The sequence below is a fragment of the Triplophysa rosa genome, linkage group LG13, assembly GCF_024868665.1.
Source record: "Triplophysa rosa linkage group LG13, Trosa_1v2, whole genome shotgun sequence".
Taxonomy (NCBI): domain Eukaryota; kingdom Metazoa; phylum Chordata; class Actinopteri; order Cypriniformes; family Nemacheilidae; genus Triplophysa; species Triplophysa rosa.
Genome location: NC_079902.1, coordinates 22,252,208 through 22,272,955, shown reverse-complemented (window position 1 = coordinate 22,272,955; position 20,748 = coordinate 22,252,208). Strand labels below are relative to the sequence as shown.

Sequence of the window (20,748 nt, the reverse complement as noted above, 5' to 3'; positions counted from 1 at the left end):
ACGAGAGAGAGATAACGAGAGGGAAAGAAAAATAGAAAGAGGATGAGAGAAAAAAAAGAGAGGGGGAGCAGGTGAAATTAAGGACGGAGTACTTAAGGTAAACACTTTGACACACTCCGCGTTAGAGGACTTATTTCAAGACACCTCAAATATAAAACATTTAAAGGATCAATGTCTCCCTCATGTCAACTCGGGGCGACACGCGCAGGTCGCGGATTAAATCTGGATTATAAATGCGCTGAATGTGTCCTTCTGATGCGATTAATCGCGTTTGAAGAGAAAATCCTGAGGTAACGTTAACTGACAGCAACATAAAACTGAGTTTAGAGCTCGAGCGTCCCGCACTCAGCCCAGAGCCGCTCGCGCCTCCCGCGCTCAGCTGATGGAGCTCGAGACGCCCTGGCTGGCGTCTAAATAAATTAGCTTCATTTTAAACCGATATTATTAAGAATTCGCTTTACTCACCTCGGGACGGGGCCGTTCGCGGTTATCAGGGCCGATGTGAACGGGTGATTGGAAAGAAGCGGTGAGCGGACGAGACCGTAAAGTATCCGAGACACGACGAACTAGTTTTCTCAGACCTCCGCAGCTGCTGCACTGAGCAAACGGGAGAATCGGAACCGTGTCATGGAACGGTGAGCATCTCCGCCCACAAGGCAACGCCCCTCTACCGTAACCACGCCCACTTTATCCACATCCCAACCAATGCCTCCCGTTATTAGGCTAATCAAAGAGTTAAGATTTCGCCCCAAAATTAAATTATGTACTTAAAAAATGATTAGATACTAGGAGTGTTCAGACTGTTTTCATTATATAGCTTTATTGGCACAAAAAATTCAGCACATCTTCTTATCAAATTCACATCACTTTACAGCAACTAAGAAAACACTTATATAGGCCTATAATTAAAAACTGAAAATGATTTTACATAATATATTGCATTGCCATTAATGAAATAAAAACAATTGCAGTTTTAAGAATTGAAATGAGTTATAATTGCAGCATAAAGTAACGCTCGGACGCATTGCATTAATATTCGTGTATATTTGTTATTAAAATAGGTCCTAAAATAGGTTTCATTTTCTTTATGGAAAATTTGTCTCCGTCCGTCTGTCTTTGGTTCCAAGGTGAAATGTGACCTGGGCCTTTTAATCAAAGAAGCTTTTCACTGCCTCTCCAATTTGAACCTTTGTTCGAGTTGGTCTCGCTCTCTCTCGGAGAGATGGATGTAGAACAAAAGGAGTGCTGCATTCACCGGGGAATAAACGCTCTTGTTCAGGTTTGCTGGAGGTAATACGCAGGTGTTGATTTAAAGTTGTTAAGCATCCTGCGCTGTTGAGAGGCAAATCAATACACCGACATCCACTCACTCCCTGATCACTCCTAACGAATTAAAACCGGCCCCAGGTTCCATTTGAAATCGGGCTCCATGGAGGTGGGTGATGGCTTTACACCGCCTTACTGCCGTGATTTCGGCTGCTGAGAGACAAACTGGAACATTGGCTTATTTTTAATTAAAATGAATAAATAAGTCAATAGATGAAGCTCATGAGTAAAACATAAAGCAGCAAAAGTTGTAAGATTGATATTCTCTCTCTTAAAAACAAATGCTATCAAAAGTTCCTTTCTGTTTCACAAAAGGTGTAGTGGAGCAAGGTTCTACAGATAATGTAAAGGCAAGACACTTGACTGAAAGGTTCTTTGGGCAACCAAAAATGGTTCTTCTATGACAGCACCTTTATTTTGAAGTGTTGGTAATGTGCGCGCGCGAATGGGAGCTGTCCATTCAGCACCACATCACAGAACAGCACTGCTCGTATGACGAGGGTTTGAATTGGCTTTGAACTGAATTGTTGCGAAAAGAACAGAATTAAAGGGTAAAATGACTATTGAATTGAATGCAACTATGCTGAGCCACACTGGCTTAGTGGTAAAATCTGAACTTGTAACAACAATGTGGTTCACTTTTGTGCCCTTGGCCATTTTAGATTGCCTGCTAAAGACTTTTGTATAAAAGAGTAAATGGGCGTTCACAAAGGTCGTTGCCGTCTGAGTTATTTTTAGTTGGTGGTCTCATCACATGTGTCGCATGCATGTCTTTCTATGTTGCGTCTCTCAAGGCGCGGCAACGTCTTCCTGTCAAGCACTGTTTTTTTTTTGGTTTGTGTGTTTAATTTTTTCCCATTTCCACTCCATTTGCCTAATGCTGTTAATATTAAGTGCCAATATTTTCACATGGGTAAAACAGGTCAACGCGATTTCTCATTATGTGCTCATATTACACTTTAGAAGTGCCAGAGAACTGCCATCGTGATATTGACACAGCTCAAATTCATGCCTGCACACGATGCATTTCTAAAATCCCTTTTAATGACATGCATATGAGAGATACATTAAATTGCAAATGAGAGAAACTCCGAGCACACTCAGAACAGATAATTTTAATTGAAACTTTCAGTTGCGCACTGGGGTGCAACGCCACAATATTGAGAGCGGGCTCATATGTTCTCTGCTGAATAAAACCATGTAATTATTAATTTAGCACCCAACAAATTTATTTAACAGTTAACTGTGGCGAGCTTGTAATTTTCAAGGTCGTCGAATTGTATAATTCGTTGATGTACAGGGGAAATGATTCCCAGGAAGAGTTTTAATGCGCAAAAATCAAAGCTCGCCAAAGGACACAGACAGTGACAGGACGCCCTCTGTCGGCTACAAGTTTCAAATTAAAACAAACCATTTCCAACGTCAGTATTTTAGGTTAAAATGTAGACCTATATTGATCTCCCTCTACATATTTTAGCGAAAATAAATATTTTTGATCCAATGGCCACCGTGTCTTTTAAGATAATCATAACTGTGCTTCTTTTTTTTGCAGTTTAACAAAATAGTTCAGCTGTGTGACAAACGAATTTTAATAGGTACATATTCTATTCTATAAATTATGCCTATGTCTAATTTTACTTTTTTAAAATGTTTGCTTATAGATAAACAGAATCTGTCTTTACAGGTGGAGTCAATAAAGTTTTCCCCATGAGTTTTACACTAAAGGAAGAGACAATTTTCGTTTTTAAATATCCTAATTTTTGCATATGATAAAGGCCATAAAGTGTTGCATAGGCACAAGAGCAGTTTGAGAAAGAGATGTAGAGAAACAGAAGATAGAGAGAGACTTGCATAAACAGTGTTGGTGCTGGACAGGCCGTTGGTTCACGGTGACGGTCAGACATCTCAGCATGTTTCCTCTGAGACTAATAGCACATCTGTCTTCTCTGCCTTATTATGGTAATCATCTATCATGTCTCAAACTTTGATTGGTCCCTGAGGGCCACATGACAGGAAGCATTAAAGGTCTCAGGTGCAATGTAGGAAAAGTCTTCACTGTCACAGCAGCTCTTCACCAGCGGATACTTTTGGCGGCCACGTCCTCATCCATAATCCGTGGAAGACGACCACTTGCCCCGCCTTCCAGGTAACCGGACTTTACACTGGCTGTTTCTGGACATTTTCTCCTTTTGCTCAAATCTGCCAGAAATTAAATTCAAAAGTTCAAATGAATATCTTTGGATGCAGACGCACATAACTCATTATAATAATAATACTTTCGTAGCTATATTATCTAGGCAGTTTTTATATAATTTATATTTGATTATGTTTGATGTGTTGACAGTTTTACTCTGTTTAATGTGATTTGTAAGTCAGCTAAAAAAAAACGTTCCCCTTAAGTGTTCTTGATTCGTATGGCTAATAAATATGACCTGTGATGGTAAGAATCATCTTCCGGCGTGCTCCAAATGTGCTCACACCCACTTCCTTCAAATCCTCATCTGTCAGCGTCAGGAAGGTCTGAAAATCAATCTGATAAACACGAGAGCATGTATATAGACCTAAAAAAGGTTTTAGCGCTTTGTGTCCATTTGTCTGCATATACTGTACATGTTTTTGTGTCATACATGTCATCATAACAGACTGGTATGGATAAACACACTTTTGACCTGCATTGAGGTAGAACTAGTGATTCAGTCTCACAGTGTTTTTTTGTGTGTGTTGACAGTCAGTGAAAAGTGAGTGGATAGTAGGTGTACTGTATATGCAGTTTGTAGAGTGTACCTCCTGTTCTTGGAATATATCTATGTATTTTGCCAGACCCAGCCGTGCCAGTAACTCTTCGAGATCATCTGTGTGGGTGGGACTAGGTGACCTGCCAATCAAATGTCTGGGCACTGCAGATCCACCCTCAGAGTGGTTAGTGCTGGTCAGGTAGCTCTCCACTGCAGGACACACAGTAAAAGCTTATATCCATCGTCCCATATGTTAATATGTGAAATGTTTAACCTTCAAAAGCATACATGATTTTTTTCATCTTGACATAAAGCTGCAAAATGAATGCTGTAATAAGCGAATGAGCTAATTTTATGGTGACACACGCTTACATGTTCGGGCTGTTGAAAATCTGTGGGACTGAAAGGAGGATGAAGATGATGATAAGTCAGGTGGTGACGAAGATAAAGATCCTCTTCTTTCTCTCCAGTTCTCAGAATGACTACCGTTCCCACTCGGAGAAATCCACGACTAGGACCAGACAGATAAAAAGGGTTGCTTCAGACTCACGCTGTTGTTTCAAACACATGACGGTGTATAATGACAAAATGTTTATTATTCTATTCTTTTACCAAATGATAAAGCACATCACAAAAATACACTCACGTGCCACAGATCTCAAAAAGCTTTACAAACTGAACTTTTGTGGGCAATCGCATATACAAAGAAATAAGCATGATTCAAACAGCAGTAACAATTAAAAAAATCAAAGATTCACTAATTTCCACCATCCAGAACTAAATCACTTTCATTCAGAAGTTTAATTGAGAGAGTTTCATTATAACAGCGGGAAGAAAATGAGGGAGCTGGTGAGCGGACAGTCATTTTCTTTCTGTGTGCAATACTGTGTGTGCGTGTAATTGACGTTTCAGAGTCTTTTCTCTGTCCTAAAACTAATCTGAACGTCAGCTGCTTCTGCATACTGTTATAATGTTTTTAATTAATCAGAAATTAATATTTTCACAATCTCCTAAAACTCTAATTCTGGTCTCCAACTCAAAACGCATGCACACACATTTCTGTTTTTCATGAATTTGCATCTGCTCTTGTAGATTTCACATTAATTACAACAACAACAACAACACAGATAACCTCTCAAACCGACACTTTGCTGTTCCATAAGGCCACATGAGCTGATCTTGGAGAGACCCGTAAGTCATGTGAATCTTTCAAAGTGTGAGTCATACAAGAAATATTCCTTATATTAAACTTGCATAGCCAAGAATAGCCAAGATTTTTGCTAAACTCATTTTCATTACATTTGCATTTGTTCATTTTGCAGACGATTTTATCCAAAGGTCTACAATACATTCAAGGTATATATCAGTATACGTGTTCTTTGAGAATCAAATCCACAATGATGCAATGCTCTACCAGCTGAGCTACAGGAAGAATTCAGAAACTCAGTATATGAAAGTACAGGAATGCAAACACACCACAAGTGTCTCTCACATAATATACAAGCACATGATGGTCTTGGGTAAAAAGGTACATCTGACAAAGTTTTGTGTTTAGAATATCTTCAGATATGATAAACTAAATGATTGCATGTGTTTTTCTAATTTATGGGCAAGGTTGTTTATAAGTTTGGGTTATTTTGTAACTAGACTTCACTAAACGGAAAAGTGAGTGATGCTTGCATAATTCTGCAGCATGATGATGTCGGAGATTTCAAAATCTTTATATAAAATGAAGATGAATTATATAAATGAATTATATAAAAATATATTATAATTTTTTATATATTTTATTTTATATACATGCCTACATTTGTTATTGTGTATGTGTGTGTACAAAAGAGAGTCATTCACAATGACAAAAAATGATTCTATCCTATCCGATGATGATGCTGGTAGTGTTTGTGTGTGTGCACCTGCTGCTGGTAGGGTCTATAGCAGCGTCGGTTCACTGCTCTCAGTTCTTTCACAGCTTCAGCGGGCATTGATTTGGAGAATCCCAGTCCACTCCAGGTGTCCGTGGGGGTCCTGACCTCAGTGACCACTGGCGTCTGCTGCATAGCTGTAGACACACACACATTCGCATGCATAGATAAAAATGACAGCTATTACAAACGCACGGGTGTGTTTACCCTGGCACACAGCAGCAGCCGCAGCAGCAGCTCTAATTAGAAAGTGTGCGTTCAGTGTGTTTGTGTCCTGCATTATTAAACACCTGCCAACTCATTAAACAACTTCATCAAAAGCAGTCATGCAGAGAAATAAACTTCTATCTGCTCTCTCACTCATTCTCTCGCTCAGTCTCTCTCTTCGAACAAAGAACATCCTCATATAAAAAGACACCTATAAGTATAGACCTAAGATTACGTAAAACATTCTTAGGTGTATTGATAATGTATACCTGGAAATGAGTTGGACAATCTAATTTAAGTCAGTTATGATATAATGTAGGAGGTTTCAATTGATTCATCTGGTAGATAATTTGAGTGGCAATGCATCTGATGCATATTCAATATTCATATTATTTGATAATAATGCAATAATGTAAAGTTAAAATCTTACTCTTTAATACGTCTTTCTCAGAAGAATCTTGTTTTAAGGCCGTTTACTAAGAAAATTATTTTCTGCATTGTGTGCGTGCAGTTACACAGTCTGTTTAAAGTGTGTTGTCGTTGTGTTTATGTAAGTGTGTGTGTGTGTGTGTGACTGTCCATCTGTTTGAATATTCTGTGGGCGGGTTGTGTCACTCCATTATAAATCTGGCAGCGTGTTACACTGAAATGGTTCCCCTATATCAACCTCTCTGGCTCACTCAAGCTCCTTAATTCATTTTCAGCCATACACATGATGAATGTGAAATAGACGGCTGTCGCGCAGCCCACGAGCCCGTCCAGTCAGATGGGCCTGAATAACAATTTCAACCCGTGGAACTTAAATCGCTTTAAATGATCAAAGATGTGATGTTTGATCCTATCAGGATTGTACTTTGAAGATGTGAAATGAATGTCATTGTGATGCACAAAACTGTTCTGAATCCAAAAGACAAACCTTGATTCGCCAGAAGTTTCTTTCTCTCATACTCTTGATCCTGTTAAACAGTAAACAAAGACGGTTGTGATAAACCAGAAGAAGAATAATGGTCAGTCTCGATCGTCCCCCTCATTTGTACCTCATTGTTGGAGTCCATAGAGGAGAAAACTCGTAGACTACAGCGTCTGTCTCTGTTCAAGTAAACACCATCCACCTCCGCTCTCACCGACCTAAAACACACAACATTTACTCAGCGTCTTGAATCAGTTCTTGGATCTAATTGATTCAACTTGTAATGAGCGGCATCATCTGACCGTTGTGTCCAGGTGTAGTGAGCGGAGAGATTTTTACCTGTGTGAGCTCTCGGATGTGAGCGATTGCTTTAGATCCCTGGGGGTGTCCGATTGGCTGCCTCTTCTCGATGAGGCGGCTGGCTTGACGACAACCTCTCTAACCTCTGCATGTGGCGTGACACAATTCTCCATCTCGCCGTTTGTCAGCTGACCTTCATTCTCCGGAATCTGATGCAATCAAGTTTTCAATTTAAAATATTTATCCCAAAGAGCTTCAAAGATGTTAGCCTTGCTGTTTTTAGCTTTATTATGTACAGCAGGATCTGTTTGATTTATTGTTCAAAATCGTGGAGAACTGAGACTCATCCTGTAGCAGTAAAAGTCAGATCTGTGGATTTGTTCAAAGTAGCCGTCTTACCATAGCACACATGTTGTATGTATGTAACATCTGGATGTTAAATGCTTTCTCATTTGTGTTGTGAGATTAAAGCGTTTGCTAATTAAATATATGTAAAGTAACGGTGCAACGGTGTATGGAATAATGCATCCCACAAGGCAATAGGCTAAACTTGATTTTCAATTTCCAGTGTGACAAATCCATAAAAATAAAAGTTAAAATTTTTAAATTTCTGTTCTGATTAATACTATATTGTACAGGTTTATATTTGATCCATTTTTTTGGATTTCGGGGTGACATTGGGTAAGAAACTAAGCGGAACGTAGTAGACTTGCTTCAATTGCGATAGCCCTCAAACCTTCTCTAATTTTGAGTCTGTCCCTTTAAGTCCTATCCTCCCATCTTCTGAGGAAACCGCCAATCCAGGTGGGGGAGAGGGGCGTGGCTTTCCAGAGATAGAGCTAACCGCAGCCGCTGGAGAGAATGACACACTTTTTTGGCACAATGAACACGCATCAGTGGCATTAAAAAGGATGAGATCTCAAGGCACACACACATAACCACACCTGTCTCAGTGAGACGCAGTTGTTGCATTAGTATGTTTAGCCAGTAGCCCGTCATTCCATTATTGGCCACCAGAGGGTCCACAGGCGGCTTCGTTGTCTTGGATACCTCACTGGAGTCCAGGCCTAGCAGCAGACTTCTGGCCTTGTACAGATTTGCGATGTTTCTCTCTAAACCCTTCAAGACCACTGACTGGAAATGGAAAAATTCAGGGTTGGTACTTCATGTGACGGTTCACCCAAAAACTAAACTAAACAACAACAAAATAGTTCACCTGTATGACTTTTATCTTCTTTCTCTTTTTAATTGCATGCAACTTCCAATGACTGATACAACTGAACACTGAAGTCAACAGTGACATTGCCATGACTTTGCCATCAGTAGACATATTTTATGCACGAAGGAAGTATGCTTTTGTCATGACAGATGCATTGTGGGTGACATACCTTCGCTGTCTGCTTGACCTTTGGTTTAATGCTGATAAATACCCCCAGATTCTGCATCATCTGGGCGAGTTTCCGAGGGTCAGACTCGCCTTCGTCCTTCATATCAAACATAAGACACACGGGCAGGCAGTCCTGGGATGTGCACAGTCAGACACGAGCAATCAACAAAAATCAATGTTTTACCCAAAGTAATTTAATCTACATTTATGGTCAAATTTTTCCTGATAATCACTTCCATGGCATTGCAAGTGTCACGGCCTACAACATGAGCTACAAAAACATGCATTATTTATAAACCATCTCCAACTAGGGACATCTTTGAATATCAAAAAGGTTTATTTAGATTCATCATACCATGAGCTGCTGTCGAGCGACACACACTCCGTCGGCCGTGCCCTGGATCATGAGTGAGGGTGTGTGTTGCGGAGCGCTGAGGTCGGGCAGGATGATCTGTGTGTGCGTTTGATGCATCACGGTGAGAAAATTCACTCCGTTTTGACCCAACAGGAACAAATGCTGTTGAGAGGTCACGTCCAGCTGTGTGCTCACCACCACCCCCGTTACCCCGGCAACCGCCTCCGGGCCCAGCAGCAACTCCATGAGCGCGCACTTCGCCTTCTGCAGAGGTCAGAGGTCACAGAATAATTTGTAAAACACTGGGAACACGTCTGATGTTGAATATGAATGTGTTTGTGTGTGTCATATCTGAAGGCGTGTTTGTGTCTGTGTGTGAACGTGTGTAATTGTATTCATCAATGTGTGTGTGTGACTGTGTGACCTTCACAGCAGCACTGTTCCCTTGGGTTCCTCTCACTACACAGGTGTTGCAGTAGATTTTGGGTTGAGTTCTGAAGCTCACGCTCACTCCAAACGCTTGAGCCACATGCTGTATCACAGGTGACCCTGTATCTGCCACCGCACCCCCCATGAGAGTCACTGGGAGGTCAAAGGTCAGCACCAGGGGCTGCAGGGCCTGCGGGTTGGAATGGTAGTTTAGGTTAACCAACTCTACACTGAGCACGTGTGCACAGCTAAACTACTATAACAATCAGAAAAAATTGAGGAATGATGTTACCGACCCGGATGTGTGTCCGCGCAGACTCCACCCCCTCCACCGGCCCGGCAATAGATACCTGCAGGAAAAATCACGATCACATGACCTGTTTAATGTTTAACTTAGTGAGCTTCAGTAATAAAAATATGCTTATTTTATATCTTGTAATCAGAATTTATGCTTGTAAACTCGGATTACCTGGTTACTCTTTTCTCCAGTCACACTGTTCCGGTTCGAATCCGGGAAATGAATGTGACAGGACGTTTCCTCCATGACCTTCTTAATGTTCCCACCCCCTTTACCAATCACATGGGAGTGTTCGGTGTGGGAGACATCCATCTTCAGCGTCACTTTATTCACCTGTGCACTAATGCGCTGGGATGAGACCTCCGCCGGACGCAAACACTCAACAGAAGAGATAATAAACTCTTACCTTAGTCTCGAGAAGTTCCAAAATCTTCTGTTTCGCCTCAAGCACATTGGCCCTCTTTCCTTCCACTTTAACATGAGGGTCTAGACATAAACACAGAACATAAAGTTTGTCAAAATGTAGATTTTACTGTGTGATATACAGTAGGAGAGAAATCATCTCACCTTTCTTGGACTTGGCTCCGATCTTTAGCTTGGACGGCCATTTCACCTGCGTGCCTGTTTCTCTCATCACCTGAGACAATGAATGTGTAAAAACTGAATCTCAGGTGTGTGTGAAAGCCACGAGAGAAGCGTCTTAACAAACGCACGCCAACACACGACATCCTCCACTCAACGAGAACAATATCTCATTAACATCACAAAGCATCTCATTCTGAGATCGTGACATTGCGCTGCGTGATTGAGACAAGACATGCACCACTGAATGATTCTAAACCAATGCTGATACAAAACAATACAGATGTTTGCTGGTTTTATGTGGTTTCCAGCTGGTCCAAGTTGGTCTAGAAAGAGTTAATCGGTTGGACTGCCTTCTGATGGACCTACTTTTCATAAAGACCATCTTGAACCAGCAACGAACCAGCGACTGCTTTTAAAGAGCCCATCGGATGAAAATCCCAATTTTTCTGTGTTTAAGTGCTAGAATCGGGTCCCCGGTGCGTCTAGCAACTCAGAAAACGTGAAAAATAAGAACCCAGTAACTTTGTTTTGGTGAGCCTTTTTCTGCAAGCATGTGAGAAATCGCGCCGATCCGATTTCGCTCCCCTTGTGACCCATTAATCTGCATGTTTACACCCACATGCCATGGCATGCACTACACCAGAGTTTCCCAACCCTGGTTTTCGGGGCACACCTCCCAGTATGTTTGAAATGTCTTCCAAATTAACACACCAACAAGCTGATGAGTTGAATCAGGTTGAATCTAAAACATTCTGGGAGGTGTTATACCCGAGGACCAGCATTGGGAAACATTACATGTGCGTTGTGTCGACACCCCGGATGGAAGAGGGGTGGGGTGCACAGTAACTCATTAGCATTAAAGGAGACATACACCAAAACGGGTTGCTGTGAGTACAGGTGTTTTTGACAAGGCAAAAAGGGTGTCGTTTACACAACCATTGAGTGTCTTAAAGCTAAATTTGTTACAGATATTTCATGAAGACCCTAATAAATCATGCAAATTATTGTTGAAAATATTCATCCAAAGAGCCCTTTAAAAACCATCTTCACCACCAGTACATTTGTATAGATGTCACTTTTAGGATCACATTTTGTGAAGTCAAAAATGAAAGATGGGATGTTGATATGAAGGCTTTCAGTTTCTCACCCGTTCAAAGAATTCATCTCCTGTTGGTCCAGAACCTTCTGCAGGACCTGGAGACACACAGAGAGAAATCATAAAATGTCATATTTAAATATGATTTACTCAGCATTTTATTTTTTACCTTATTACTGTTCAAAAAGGTCCTGGTTTGTGTTCATTTCTTGCTTTCTTTATATTGTCTGTTTCTATACTGTAGGTTCTTCAGCAATATTGTAAATGTGAACACGCAACTATCACAACTAAAGGTTCATTGACAGTAAGAATTAAACACAAATGTGTGTGTTGTTTACATTTATTTTATTTCAAGAAACTATGGAACATAATAGTTTCGAGTACTGCAGTTCAAGTAGAAAAGCTGTGCGTGTGTGTGTGTGTGTGTGTGCGTGTGTGTAATGAGGGTAAATTTAAACACATCTGCCCCACAATGACATTTACATGGCTGGGGTGAACATTGCCCTTTTCATTTAGCTGCTCCTCATCGCCACGGGTTACACAACTCTTCAACGAGGAATGACTGTGTGTGTCTAAGACCCCAGAGAGTTGTTCTGAGAAACGCCGTCACAAAGCAGTTGCGTTGTAGTAAAACACTGCTGACGCAAAACTAATTCAGACTGCGCAAACGCCGTACAGAAAATGACAAAAGGCGAGTAATGAGCTATTAGAGAGTTTTCACGTTTCAGTGATCACATATGTGCTTCCACTAAGGTTTGAGGAGAGTTCTCAAAAAGGTTGTGCTCAGATTTGTCAACATTTAAACATTAAACAATCTGTTCAACTTTAACGTAAATGACTCATCCGAGAGCATTGGTATTGCTGCAGACAGATAACCCAATCATGTTTTCTTCCTAAAGATAAAAAGAGATGAAAAACACTAAAGACACATGCACATTTCAGAGACTTTGGGTTGAGTTGAACACGCAGAATGCACTGCCAACAGACCATAAGCATTACTGACATCGAGATGGCTTAAACTATTTCATTTTGAATATATGGTTACACCCCTTCCCTAGCAACCAACTCTAGCAACCGCATAGCAATTCCCTGGCAACCGCTCCCAACATTTGTTTTGCACAGATAACCGTAACAGTTTTTGCACGAACGCACAAATCTAGTTTGTTTTCTTTTTTTTTCCCTACTAGTCCTAGGAAATTTCAGGAGAAATGATAAATGACGAATGAATTGAGAAACTCTTAAAAGCCTTGCGAGCAATAAACGAGCAATACTACCCTGCTCTGGGAAGAACCCAAACACCATCAACACGCTCCCGTTTTAAACAGTCTCCCATCTGATGAGCTCAATATGTCATTCTGTCTGTTTCTGAGGGATTTGAATGTCAACGTTTAGCTGGCGGTGATGAATCGCAGGCTGCTCGCGGAGCTAAATTCCAAAAGATTCCTGGACAGCTCATGATAACAGACCATTATACCTGTTCATCACATCAGAAGAGCCGCAGATACGCTTCTGGACGCCCTACATTCATCTAACAGTCAGCGTAATGCATTCAGAGGTAATTTTCTGTAAAAAACACTGACAGGTGGCTGTCTGAACGGGTTTCTTTAAAATGCATAAAAAGCCGTTTGATTAATGACGGTTCTGGAAGGATTCTACAGGAAACGGTGGCAGAACATGAGCGATTTCGGTTATCAATATGCAGCACATGAGAGGAGAAATCACAGCGTTGTTAGAATACACACACACCGTACAGCATGAGCTCAAGTTTCTTTCGGTCTATGCGGAAGCTCTCCTCCACCCACTCCGAGTCCAAATGTTCCTGGTTCTGAAGTTCAGCTTCCGCCCCGGAACTGACACCTTCATCTTCCTCCTCATCGTCATCCCTCCCGTTCTGGTTTTGAAAGGCCGGATCTTGATCTTGGTTTTGATCTGGTTCTTGTTTTGGAGACTCAGACTGGAGGGTTTCTACAGTGCTGCACGTCTCTGGTGAGGCCATGGTGAATGTGTCCTGCAGCGTGGCCACGGAAACAAGGAAAAGAGGGGCCAGGAGACACCCCCCATCCCTAAAAACACTCCCCCTCTCTCTCTCTCTCTCTCTCTCTCTCTCTCTCTCACACACACACACACAAACAGAAAAGAATAGGGCAATATACCACATCACACCTCTCTCACACATGCCCAGAGGAAAGGGTTCCTGTTCAGAAGTTTCTCAGATGATTGCTGAAGAAGTTTCAGATCACAGCTGATGAATTCAGACTCAGAACTTTCTCAGATGTTACTCTAAAATTCTTCAAGAGAAATGAAAAAGTTCATTGTTGATGCAGTAAAAGTAAAGAGCTGCACTTATGTAAACAGCATAGCTCAGATCTTTTGAGATGAGATTCAACACTTTAGATCTTAGTTTAAGACATTGTCAAGATCACTTCTGTAACTCGTTTGGAGGAAAACGTTCTTGTTTGTTCTCCCTTGAATCTTTTAGCTGTTTAAGGGGAGCAGTTGATCTGTTTAAACCATTTTTATTTTTTTCGGCTGCTAGACAGACAGACAAAGATAATGAAAACTGAATGTCATTAAACACCTATCAAACATCTCTCATTGCTCAAATACATCTATAGTCAATCTTAAAGGGATTTTATTGAAAGTTTCATTATAATTGGTAATCGATCCAAATTAAAACAATTTCTGAGGAAATTCTTTAAGAAAATAAACAAATGCAGCTTTTGGAACACAATAAAATGTCCCTGTTGGACAAAGGAATTTCAATGATATTTTCTATTTCCATCTTATTTCATTCTTACAGGATGCATATTTGAGCACAGCAGAACTGACTCTGAATTATGATAAGAATGACAGCATTACTGTAGGATGTTTTATTAAATATGAACGTGATGCTTTTGTGAGGGTCTCCTCCACTGGACAGGACAGTTTTAGACTCTTGCTCTATTGTGGGAGGAGGGTTGAGGAACAATACCATCCCAGATCTCTTGTTAACAACCCGCCGCTGGAACGCCTGTATGGGCCTGTTGCCAGGCAACAGAATGGTTTACGAACAGGCAGTGAGAAAGAGTGAGAAAAGTCACGATTAATAGATAAAAACAGAAAAACACTTTACTTACAAACTATTTTACGTTGGCCTTCATCTTTGCATATAACCTTCAAATCTCTTTCAACTAGGGTGAATTCAGCTTCAAACTGATTTTTAAATTTTATAAATTTCAAAACTTTTTAAACACTTTAATGATGGTCAAGCCAACATGAAGGTTTCTTGACAGACTTCTCTTTTTTTTAGTTTCATTCAGATCTGTAACTGATGCTCCATCGGTCACAAAATAAAACAAAAATGTGTGTTGGTAAATTTAAAAGATTTAAATGTTTTGATGTCTTCTATACCCTGAACTTGAAATATGACCCTCTAAAATGAATCAAAACATGATTTTTTATGAGCCGTTTTCTTTTCAATTAACATTCCTATCAAATAACTCAATCTCTAATCTCTTAACTACTAAAATCCAAGGAAAATGAGAGATGAGATTTAAACCTTGTAAAACATATAACCCTAAAATATGATGGGAATGTTTCTCAAGAATCAGTAAAGATGCTGAACCAAAAATGTGTCACATTAAAAATACATTAATGAAGTAAAACACCAGAATGTTTCAAAAGTCAGTCTAAATGTATAAAAAACACCACAGTTCTGGTGATTTAAGGCCGAACTTCAAAAGTAATCACAGATGTGTCCAGAAGGCTATACTGCTAGTGTACTGCGAATCAATTATTATAAAAAATAAACCACGACCAAAAAAAACCCATCGTCGAGTTAATTTACCAGTGTGAGTCCACAGAAAAACCTCATCATTTGTTCAATCTGAAACATAACAGAAATAACTGTTGTCATTGTGTATTTATATTAATGTCTCCTGTCAGATTTCAAAGGTTTAAAACATGTACTAGAAAATGTACAAAAATACTGTGCTGTGAAATATCTCCACTAGTTTTGGTGATCCAAAGTGAACAACTAACATGTTGGGGGGCTGATAGACCATCTTAGACCGACAAGAAACTAGTTACCATGTTCCAAAACAGCAAGTCAACACGAGTCTCGTTTTAAACGGATCACCACTCATGTCAGCAAGTTTCTGCTGCCGCCTTGTGTTCAACAAAAGTACTGCAGCATTTCATGACTCGCTCAAGTGTTTGAAGATTTGTATTTCTACTCTGTTCCCTTATATTTGAGTGTTCATGGCTGGAATAAATGTTCCTTTATAGAATACGATTAGAGTGATCTCCACTCCTATAGTAGGCAGTGTTTTATAAAGACTTTGCTCATTCAAGGTCAATTTTGAGAAGAAAAGCCTATTATTTGAACAAGACACAAATAGGCCCTTTTCACTGCCTGGTAGCAGTGTATCGTTACTTCCGCTAGCACCTCAGAATGGAGTTTACCAAGTCCCTTGCACAGCTGCCACAAATACGGCTAGATGATGTACAACATCTTGCAGACAATTTTTCGCTTAAGACAATATCAAAGCTAGATAAAGGATACAAATTCTTCGTTGAACAGTACCTGTTTGATTATGAAGGTAAGTGTTTTTTTTTCTTTTTGTGTTAGCTAAGGTGCTAGGATAAGTACTTGAATACGTGTTCTGTCAGTTTTTTTTCCACTGTTGTTAAATTCCAGCAGGACGGCAAAACGGAAGTTCTTCTTCTTCTTCTTCTTCTTCTTCTTCTTCTTCTTCTTGTTTGTTGCAAGACAGATGCTATGATACACTGCTTTGCGAAAAGGCGGAAGTTAAGTTACGTCATTGTGAAAAGGGCCTGTTAGGAAGGTAGACAGAATTGTCCAATAAGGGACTAAGAACCCTTGTTACGAAACGGGAATCTATGTTCGAAAAAAAACTTTCTGAAACCTTTCTGAACCCTTGCGGAGTGAATCGAGCACAGAAATACTACGTCATACGTTCATCTTGTTTTTTGACCATGTTAAGCTTGAGAAGGCAGCACGTTTAACAGTGTAAAGAAGTCTGAAGAATGCATGAAATAGCATGTTACCCCACCTTTATCCAAAGATGTGCCGAGTGTAGTTTCAAGCTAAGTTGAAAAAAAAAACAATGATGAAGCTGATGCTTACACTAAATTATGAAGGACTAACTCTGAGACTGCAGGTGATAGGTAGATTAGGTATGCCAATCTTGTCTAAACATCTTAAAACAAATCCCCCAGTAACTGGATGTGTTGGTTCATTCATTCCCGGCCAGCACCAGAGCCATAGAGCAGGGTTATCCTCCTGTACTGCCAGAAATGGGAAAAAACATCTTGCTCACTTACCTCTTCTGAAGGCCTTGTTGTTGTCAGATGGGCTGTTCGCCGTTCATTTGTATGAGAAGAGTCTGTGCTCTAAATCTCCACATTTTAAAGATTATCTGTGCTTGCAAATAACATAACAGGATCTTTCCCGTGACTCACGCGAAACGAGATCTCTAATGAGTTTAGGCTTACTTGACAAACATTCATATTTTTTCTTGACAAACATTAATAATATCTGCCATCTGAATTAAAATACGTGTTTTTACATCTTAAATGGATTATTTTAGCACTTGGGTTTTTTCCGTATCATGTCAATTTTGTTAAGATTGAATGACGTCGTTAGAGGCCCACTTTCTAAAGACGCCACGATCGAATTAATTCGCGATGCTAGAGACAGTTAACAATTCCCACCATCTCTCCCATACACATTACCGCGCATTGAGCGCTGGGCCCGTGGCTGGGATACGCTAACGGCGCCGCCATATTGTGGAGGTAAAGCCCGCCGGTGAACTGCGAACATCGGTTCATTGTCCTTTATTCTTAGTATGTCGTTGGACTACACATATGTATTGCATATGCCACTGTGATAAACCTGTTTTAAATGGCGTCAGAAGTCCAGATATTTTAACAGAAAAACGTCTACGAGAGATTCTGCATACAGGCTGTAATAGCACATGTTTATCTGCAGGTGGCACTGTGGTTTTACAAATGAACCCATTCATTCACACTACACATGCAGAATGCCTGAAGTCCAGAAAATCTCTAATTTATATTTTATGGCATGCAGTAGCTCATGCTGGTTTGGGAATATCCAACACAAAGACTCGTTAAACCATTGTTAATCAGTGTTAAATTATGAATTCATCTTGTAATATGGTTAATGGTTAAGACTGCAGAAAGCCAGAGGCCTCCTTAGTGATCAAAACCCATTGAGAGTTAATCTGTTCTAAGTGGCATTTGTTATACAATGCATCAAATTAATAGCAATAGATAAAAAACCATTTTATTGTATCCATTGCAGTTATTGCATTTATAAATTAACTAATGTATTTGTTTGGCTGATGGTTGCTTTTATTCTTTTGTGCATTGTTTTCGTTTATGTATTCTCATGTTTAATCTAAACTGCCCTGTAAGTCTTTAAAACAGACTACAATTACCCACATAATGACTCTTTCACTGTCCGCAGCTCCTGCATCAGATCCTCAGATGGTAACCAAAATGAAGATAAATGAGAGAGAGAGAGAGAGAGAGAGAGAGAGAGAGAGAGAGAGAGAATTACTGCTTTTGGTGTTTAATAGCTTTATTGTGGTGTAATATTTGTGTTGAAATTAACTTTTGTCCGTTTGGGTAACCTATATTTTATGAGCATTATTTCATACAGTGAAAGCACACATCAGTATGTGCCTGTGGAAAGGAAATGCACTGGCTGAGATAAAAATGTGTTACCATTCAGATTCCGTGTTGAAAACATGTGATTTAAGAGTGATGTGAAGAAACAAATATTGTACTTCATACATGTTAGTTTTTGGTGTTATTTATTGCCAACAGGTTTCCTGAACATAACTCCTGGCTGCTATTGGCTGTAGACAGTGTTGGGTAAGTTACTCTGAAAAAGTAATTAATTACTAGTTACTAATTACACATTCGATAATGTAATTAGATTACTGTACAAGTTACTCTCTTCAAAAAGTATTTAATTACTTATTACTAATTACTTTCTATATCCTACATCAACCTTGATGAGTTAAGTGATTCAAGGATAGACATGAAACGGCACTTTTAATTCATTCAAATAAATAATATAAACTACATAAAGTAGTATTATTAATTACAAATGTGAGAATTATACATTAAAGCACGGATTTTAAAGTTAGACTTTGAATTTTGATGTCAATTCCTCTTCTGCACACACACATATTACACAAAGTATTTAGTTTAATTACATCAGAAGTAACTGTAATTAAATTACAGAAAAAATAAGAGTAATCCCTTACTTTACTTTTTCAAGGGAAAAGTAATTAAATTACAGTAACTAATTACTTAGTAACTAGTTACACCCAACACTGGCTGTAGAGATGGTCCTGGCCACATGCCACTGGATTTTAAGATCAGTAAATGTAAATAAGCATCCCCCGGACCACTGGAGAGTCACTGTAAAATGCATTCTAACTTATGACCAGCACTTAATGCCTGAAATAACATTAGACTGAAATAACTTCATAGACACAATAAAATCATCAGAGATGTTCAGACCCCAATGAGCCAGTGAGAGGAAGGCTCAGACTCACCTGATATTCAAGTGTATAGACATTTGTTATCACCTAATTAGCCATAGGCATCACTTTGACTGGGCACCAAAGATCTAATCATGTAAATTGACGCTGTGAGCAGGGTTCGAACCTGCGCGGGGAAACCCCATTGGATTTCGAATCCAACGCCTTAACCTCTCGGCCATCACAGCTGATGAAGTCCTTTCCTCACGGCTGGAGTCCCGCTATCACCACCAACAAAAAGCGCTGAATGGAAATGAAAACTTCTTTTTCATTCTGGATGTAGCAAAAATATAGTGGAAAAAAACCTACGCATAATAAATTGTAAAAAAATATATTTTTCAATAAAACATTAAAAATAAACATTATAATGCACATTAAACTGAAGGTTCATTTCACAAATTAATTTATTTCTCCACCCCACGCAAGGTGATTGCTTGACATCCAGGAAATATTTTATATATACAGTAGATCAGAAATATTATTATACACATCATGAAAAACAGTCAGCTTATTGTTTATTGATAGCACCTTGTCTTCAGTTTAAAGTCGGTATGAAATGGAAGTTTTTTTCCATATCGTGATATATACCCGAGTGAACGACTTCTGAAATGAGAAAAAAAATGTAGGGCGGGACTTGATTTCATCCACCGACAACTGATTAGATCGTTTAAAGGTGAAAGATCTGAACGCCAGTTTGCAATCTGTCAGTCATTGCAGCCCCGCCCTCACGCCATTACTCCCATTCCTCGTGACCAGAAGTGAAGAGAGGTCGTTTTGACAGGGGGAGGAGGTTAACGTTTTTGATTAAAGATTACAAGTGCAAATTAATAAAAAAAAATGTTGCGCACGGATAAATAATTTATAATAAATACTGCAACGCTGTGTAAACCAATTAGAATGATCATTTTTAATTTCATGCCGACTTTAAAACAGTCATTTTCTGCAGTAAAAACATCAGACATTATACAATGAATTAAAGATGTTTAATCTTCAGCCTAAAGTGTGTCATAAGGACCCCAATGACAATTTTACATGTCTTATATTTAACATGTAGTGTCTGCTGGTATGAAAATATCAAACACAGACTAATTAAACCATTGTTAATCAGTGGCAAATTATAGGATCAAAACAGAACAGCTTGTCAAATGTTTAAGATTTGTTCTACAGAAAGCAAGAAGCATCCAAGTGATCAAAACCACCCATTAAGAGTTAACCACTTTAACAAACCACCAGGACCATCTGAAATTCAAATTCCACTCCATATATCTGACTCAGTCATGATTGGACATTGATAACAATCAAATCATATAAGATCGTGGTCGCTGTGAGCAGGGTTCGAACCTGGCGGGGAAACCCCATTGGATTTCGAGTCCAACGCCTTAACCTCTCGGTCATCACAGCTGATGTTGACCCATGTGATGGATGGAAAAATGAAAATGTCCTCTTCTAGCTTTAGGAAGATGCAAGACATTCAACTGCAGGTGGCAGTGTGGTTTCACAAATGAATTTATTCGTCCACCTCACACGTGCAGAATGCCTGACATTCAGAAAATGTATTTTGTATATCTTTTGGTATATATGCAGCTCAAATATTATTTCACACATGAATAAATTAGCATAA

The 20,748-nt window shown here is 39.5% G+C and overlaps 2 protein-coding genes and 2 non-coding genes across 4 annotated transcripts in view; all 4 read right to left on the bottom strand.

The window, feature by feature from the left end:
• Positions 1-606, bottom strand: part of spock1 (SPARC (osteonectin), cwcv and kazal like domains proteoglycan 1) — a 107,758-nt gene extending 107,152 nt beyond the window's left edge. The window contains exon 1 of the mRNA XM_057349734.1: positions 466-606. The gene's annotated coding sequence lies outside the window, so the exon portion shown is untranslated. The remainder of the gene's footprint in view (positions 1-465) is intronic.
• Positions 607-2,998: 2,392 nt separating this feature from the next.
• Positions 2,999-13,553, bottom strand: bicc2 (bicaudal C homolog 2). Its single transcript, XM_057349933.1, has 19 exons — positions 13,297-13,553; positions 11,602-11,648; positions 10,437-10,506; positions 10,276-10,355; positions 10,041-10,202; positions 9,868-9,921; positions 9,567-9,761; positions 9,143-9,406; positions 8,789-8,920; positions 8,345-8,534; positions 8,137-8,252; positions 7,440-7,609; positions 7,228-7,318; positions 7,107-7,146; positions 5,975-6,120; positions 4,434-4,572; positions 4,111-4,271; positions 3,759-3,858; positions 2,999-3,525 (listed from the first exon to the last, which is right to left on the bottom strand). The coding sequence occupies exons 1-19, from the start codon at positions 13,544-13,546 to the stop codon at positions 3,398-3,400; spliced, it is 2,535 nt and encodes an 844-aa protein (XP_057205916.1). The 5' UTR covers positions 13,547-13,553; the 3' UTR covers positions 2,999-3,397.
• A 5,680-nt stretch (positions 13,554-19,233) lies between these two features.
• trnas-cga (transfer RNA serine (anticodon CGA)) lies at positions 19,234-19,315 on the bottom strand. The gene has a single exon. It is a non-coding gene; the product is annotated as a tRNA-Ser (tRNA).
• Positions 19,316-20,447: 1,132 nt separating this feature from the next.
• trnas-cga (transfer RNA serine (anticodon CGA)) lies at positions 20,448-20,528 on the bottom strand. The gene has a single exon. It is a non-coding gene; the product is annotated as a tRNA-Ser (tRNA).
• Positions 20,529-20,748: the final 220 nt, after the last annotated feature.